Below are 5992 nucleotides of genomic sequence, written 5' to 3' on the forward strand. Positions count from 1 at the left end.
GACGCTTTGTTGGCAAAACGAAGACTCGAATTCCAAACATGTTGCATCTAACCTTGGTCGGCCGCCAGTATTAAGGTAAATAGGGTGGTTTCTACATAATCCATGGTCTCAACAAATCAAATTCATGTGCAGAATGAGATGGAAGCCCCATGGTCAATTAAATAAATGAATATCACAGCTGGATGCCCACTAATACCAAAGTCTTCACCGCAATCGATGGTCGGTGTTTGAAAGGGAAGTCGGAATATAAATTGAGGAAGCCTATGTGCCTGCAACACCAATGCGAAAGTTTGTTTGTTCACCATCATACTACGATTGCAAAAGAAAATACCATCTGCGCAGAAAGGATAATGGCGAGTTCTACTGCAGGCCAGGTTATCAAATGCAAAGGTAACTACTTCAGTTCAGTGCAAGGAGTCATGGCCACATTCTATTTCTTTCATATATATCATTTCTGGGCAAAATTGTTTTTCAGGGTTAAGCTGGATTTATGCAAACTGTATGTGTGCTTCTTGAAATCTGATATATTTTGGTATTCGTACTTTTGATGCAGCTGCTGTTGCATGGGCAGCAGGAGAGCCTCTGAAGATTGAAGAAGTGGAGGTGGCTCCCCCACAGGCAATGGAAGTTAGAATCAAAATTCATTATACTGCGTTGTGTCATACAGACCTTTATTTCTGGGAAGCAAAGGTATGCTATCTATAATTATTATTAGAATTAAACTTATTGAATTGAGGCTTCTGTGATCTATATCAAATTTTTGAAGATTCTTTGGCGAAATAGAGAAACTTTTGTTGACGCTTTTCGAACCAACCAGTGTGGTTCATTATAGGACAAGTTGAATGAGCAGATCTTGCTTTGCACATTAAATAGATAGAGCATAATACCCAATGAAGGTCATCGGGTCATTGGGTATTCTGCATTGGGTCATTGGGTATTCTGCCCTATCTATTTAATGTGCAAAGTGAGATCTGTTCATTCAACTTGTCCTTTAACTTGTCCTGACGATGAACCACACTGGTTGGTTCTGAATGCATTGACAAAAGTTTCTCTATGTGATTTTCGCCAAAGAATCTTAAAAAGAAACTAAACTTCTTAAAATTAGATACTGTATAACACACTGACATCTTTTTATACCATTAAATTACTTTAAATATTTATTATAAAAATTTCTTGACTGTTAGTGCTTCGGTTGCAGGGCCAAACTCCTCTCTTTCCCCGCATCTTGGGACATGAAGCAGCTGGGTATACACTCTGTTCTTGTCTATAAATCGATAATTCAAAAAGTTAATTAGGCATGCTAGCAGGCACATAGAATTTCTAAAAGGGCAAAAGGGACATTAATTTTCTTGTGATTTATTGCTCACTAATCATAAGTTGGTTGACACAGAGTTGTTGAGAGTGTTGGAGAAGGGGTGACTGATCTCAAGGAGGGTGACACTGTGCTTCCCGTATTTACTGGAGAATGTGGAGAATGTAGACATTGCAAGTCAGAGGAGAGCAACATGTGTGATCTTCTAAGAATTAATACCGACAGAGGGGTTATGATAAGTGATGGGAAGTCGAGGTTTTCCATCAATGGGAAACCCATTTACCACTTCGTTGGTACATCGACTTTCAGCGAGTATACAGTTACGCATGTCGGTTCCCTTGCCAAAATTAATCCAGAGGCTCCTCTGGACAAAGTCTGCATTCTGAGTTGTGGGGTCTCAACAGGTAAATTATTTTCTGGGGTTTTCGAAACTTAAATTGCTGATGATTGTGAAAGATCACAATGATATTATTGAATTAGTTTACATTGTATATTGATTTATAAAGTGGATGATTGAATTCTTAGAGTTCTGCTTGCTGGACTGTTAATAAAATCACCATGATCGTTTCCTTGATTGGAATTCCAATTCAAAATTCATTTTATTGTGGATTCAGGGATGGGGGCAACTTTGAATGTAGCCAAACCCAAGAAGGGTTCGTCAGTAGCAATATTTGGCCTTGGGGGTGTTGGGCTTGCCGTAAGTAAAATTCAGCTTCATTTCTGAATTTTTCTTTTTATGGAATCAATATGATGAGTTTACTGTTTAATTTTCTGTTAGACATCTGACCTGGGCTTAACTACACACGTAGGCTGCTGAAGGGGCAAGAATTGCAGGAGCTTCTCGAATAATTGGAATCGATTTAAACAGTGACAGATTTGAAAAAGGTTGTAAAATGCCCCATTTCCATCTTTTGTTAATCACTGTATGTATGTTGACTCAAGAATTTCCTTTCTATTTCGTTGCCTGAATCGTTTTTGTTATCTGTCCTCTTTCAGCAAAGCCCTTTGGTGTAACGGAATTTATAAACCCACTGGACTACAAGAAGCCTATTCAAGAGGTTGGTTGAGCTGCCTACAATGATTTCAACTTCTCTTTTCCTTTGTTGGTGCTCGATAGATCTGTAAAAGAATTTATGTTAAAGCTCAATTCAGTTTTGTGTTGTATTCGGAGAAATGTTTTAAATTAAAACTAAATTCTGGGAGCTTATCAGGTTATTGCCGAGAAAACTGATGGAGGGGTGGACTACAGCATCGAGTGCACAGGGAATGTCAAGGCCATGATTCAAGCCTTCGAATCCTGCCATGATGTATTTACTCTGCCTTCCCTTCCCTTTCTTCTGAAATTGTAAATATACGCTCAGTTTTAGCTACTATGCATATACTGATCAAATGGGTATGTGTTTGTTGTCCAGGGTTGGGGTGTAGCCGTTTTAGTGGGTGTCCCTCATTCAGACGCAGTCTTTGCAACCAGCCCCGTGAATTTTCTGAACGAAAGGACATTGAAAGGAACTTTCTTTGGAAACTATAAGCCCCGTACCGATTTGCCAGGCCTTGTAGAATTGTATATGGATAAGGTAGGACTTTCTTTCATTTGTTATTCTATGAAGATTCATTCATTTGCTTAGATTTTAGGATAGAAATGGCTCTCAGGCGCCATGCCTGCTGCTTTCCTTTCCTGGCAAAAATCACTACTATTTGATCTCCATGTAATTAGTCTTTCAAGCTAACTTCTTTATTTTTTTGCAGAAGCTTGAATTGGAGAAATTTATCACACACGAGGTTTCATTCGCCGATATCAACAAGGCATTTGATTACATGATTAAAGGCGAGAGTCTGAGATGTGTGATAAACGTGATTGGCAATTAAACGTTCGAGAGGAAGTCAACAGTGATATCTCAAGTTTTCCTTAGTTTCTTACAGATTTTGTGGTGGATGGCATCTTTGAAGTTAAATTCCTTGATATATAGAGGTTCTCTGAATTCAATACAGAAAGGGTTTGGAGAAATATGCTAGAATTTTAGTATTGTAAAAATTGTTTAAATTTTGAATTTTAAAAGTTTTGAACTTTGAACAAGCGTTATTGTTACGAAGAATCTATGTTCAAATTATCTTATCTTGAATAATCAAAATTGTCTTCCCAAATGCTTTGATGGTCTAGGCTTTCTTGGTCTTTGAAGTTGAGTTCAGTGTAGAAACTTATTCGGAAAAAAATATATTATGAACAAGAGGTCATTGTAAATTGCATACCAAAGTTGTATGGATTTTAATTGTATCGATTTTAAAAAGAATTACAGTAACATTTTGTTGCCATATACACATTTTAGTGGATGTTGGAACCGAAGTTGTTATCCACACTCGTTTTAGGTATTACACAGAATTTAGTATTGAAAGCTATGAACCCTGATTGTATGAGTAGAATATATTGGACAAGGATAGCATAAAAATCACTAAATTTATGTGTGATTTGGTAAATTTGAGGGATCAGATTTGTAATGCTTCTTGAAATCAAATAGAGTAGCTGATCGTTATGTAAAGAAACTATTATTTTTTTATAAATCTTAAAATAAATTATTTCTGCATGTATTTCTTATTCTTCATTTATTATTTGGGAAAGCAAGTCTTTTTTCATGTTGGTTTAATATCATTATTTGGGAAAGCAAGTCTTTTTTTATGTTGGTTTAATGATATTATAATTAGTATAGATTCAATTTAACTTTCCATCTACTACCAAGAGCAGAGAGGAATCAGATGGATGTATGTTAGTTTTGAATAACACATTAATAAAATGTTTTAACTATAAGAAATTTCTAAGTTTCACTTGCTAATAATAATAGTTTCAGGTTGGTTGTTGTGGAGCAGAGGAAAGCAATCATACCCTATGTAGGTGAAACCTCCAGAGTTTCAACTCTAAAATTTTCTCTACATTACATTAACAAAATTGTACGTACATGCTTATGGTACTTTTGGCATTCACACGTGTAGATGCTTGGCTTCTTGGTTCTTCAAGATATTATTCTTTCAATGTATTTATAAAATTAATTTGTTAATCTCCTAAACTAAATCACCCCATGTAGGTGAAACCGAGTTTTAACTCTAAAATTTTCTCTAGAATACATTAATAAATTATACTTAAATGCTTATGATAATTTTGGCATTCACACATGTAGATTTAAAGAAACACATATGGTAACTTTGGCATTCACATGTGTACATTTAAAGAAACACAAAAAATACAGGAAATACCTCAACATAATGATAAAGGACAAAACTTAACACAAATTCCTTGTCATCCATAATTTTCCTAATATTCCTTCTCATCGATAATTTTCCTAATATCATTGGATGTTTGGAAGCCCTTCTAGATTGTACCTGAAGAGAAAAGTTGACTTTGTTATTACTATAGTTGCATTTTGAGAAGTGAGAAGTTGATTTTCATTGTAGTTGTGATTCTTTGAAAATGTGTGAGTTGACATTTAACATTTTAAATTTTAATTTTTAATTATTATAGTTCTTATTTTGATAATTTCACTTTGCTTAATTAATAATTATAATTATTATTTTAATTATTAATTTTGAGCAGACATAACATTACATGATGTTACATGACTTTACAACATCTCCCTCATATTGGGTTGTAGAGCACCTCTCAATGTAATTGTATGCCATTCGTTCTCAAAAGAAACTTTATTTATTTTGTTACCAGAGAATAGCCCTTGATGTGTTGCAATGTTGTCTATTAAATCACTTAAACCAAATTAATTCCTTGGTTGCATTGCAGATGAGATACTCTACTTAGATGCTTGGCTTCTTGGTTGTTCATGATATTATTCCTCCGGTCAATTTATAAAATTAATTTGTTAATCTCCTAAACCAAATCAATTCCTTGGTTGCATCAATGTCTGGCTACTTAGTTTCTCATGATATTATTTCTCTAATCAGTTTGAAACATTAGTTGGACCTAAATCTTTGATCATCCACATCCATTGCTCAAATCTCCATCACAAAATTCTACTAACTTTAATGTATCAATTTCCATCAAAAGTAATGTCCATTTTTGAAGAAGTTCTACATGGGGTTGTGTTCCACACCATTTCAAGATGGAAAAAATCCATGTTGAAGGTTTCACATTATCTCCCTAAAAGGAAACTTATGTGTGAAAAGTTTCCCACTCGGGACACTCAACCTAAAATCTTAAAATGTAAGGGATGTCTTAGCATATCGCTTGGATGCATTTTTGTGTTCTGCATTTCCATACCCTAGAAACATGGTAGGAGATTTGTTTTATGTACCCTAAAAATATCTTAAAACTCTCTTTATTGATTAATAATGGTGTTAGGCTAGACCTAAAGAAAATTGGCTCAATCAAATTAAACAAAAATGATGTCTATTCTTGTACATACCATAATATACATCATGATGGAATTTTCATTTACAAATAACACTTTTTCATTGCTTGCAACTCAACCTACATCTTTGGAATCATGTCTTTAGATAATTGACCATATAAACTTTAGTTGTGATGCTGGATTTCAACTTTTAATATTGACAAATATTTGCAAAAAAAATTGCATCCTTGCTGGAATTTAGAAGATCTAACATGTATACTTGAAGTAAGTATTTGAATCAATAGGCAGATTCTCTCAAATACTTGTCCCTTTAGGTACCCATCAATCCTTTGGC

The 5992-nt window shown here is 34.6% G+C and overlaps 1 protein-coding gene across 1 annotated transcript; it reads left to right on the top strand.

The window, feature by feature from the left end:
• On the top strand, positions 1-3467 carry LOC149140375 (alcohol dehydrogenase-like). Its single transcript, XM_089446854.1, has 10 exons — positions 1-390; positions 554-690; positions 1199-1245; positions 1391-1716; positions 1927-2009; positions 2122-2197; positions 2309-2370; positions 2524-2619; positions 2725-2886; positions 3059-3467. Exons 1-10 carry the CDS (start codon positions 183-185, stop codon positions 3176-3178), a joined length of 1317 nt encoding a protein of 438 aa, XP_089302980.1. The 5' UTR covers positions 1-182; the 3' UTR covers positions 3179-3467.
• Positions 3468-5992: the final 2525 nt, after the last annotated feature.

The sequence above is a fragment of the Pinus tabuliformis genome, chromosome X (genome assembly GCF_031772625.1).
Source record: "Pinus tabuliformis cultivar Carrire ecotype Pingquan chromosome X, CPIR1, whole genome shotgun sequence".
Lineage (NCBI taxonomy): Eukaryota > Viridiplantae > Streptophyta > Pinopsida > Pinales > Pinaceae > Pinus > Pinus tabuliformis.

Bases quoted from the DNA above. Each gene is read 5' to 3' on its own strand.
- LOC149140375 (XM_089446854.1), top strand. From the start codon at position 183: ATGCCCACTAATACCAAAGTCTTCACCGCAATCGATGGTCGGTGTTTG. The intron at 1,717-1,926 runs GTAAATTATTTT...TTGTGGATTCAG, and splicing joins GAGTTGTGGGGTCTCAACAG to GGATGGGGGCAACTTTGAAT. The intron at 2,371-2,523 runs GTTGGTTGAGCT...GGAGCTTATCAG, and splicing joins ACAAGAAGCCTATTCAAGAG to GTTATTGCCGAGAAAACTGA.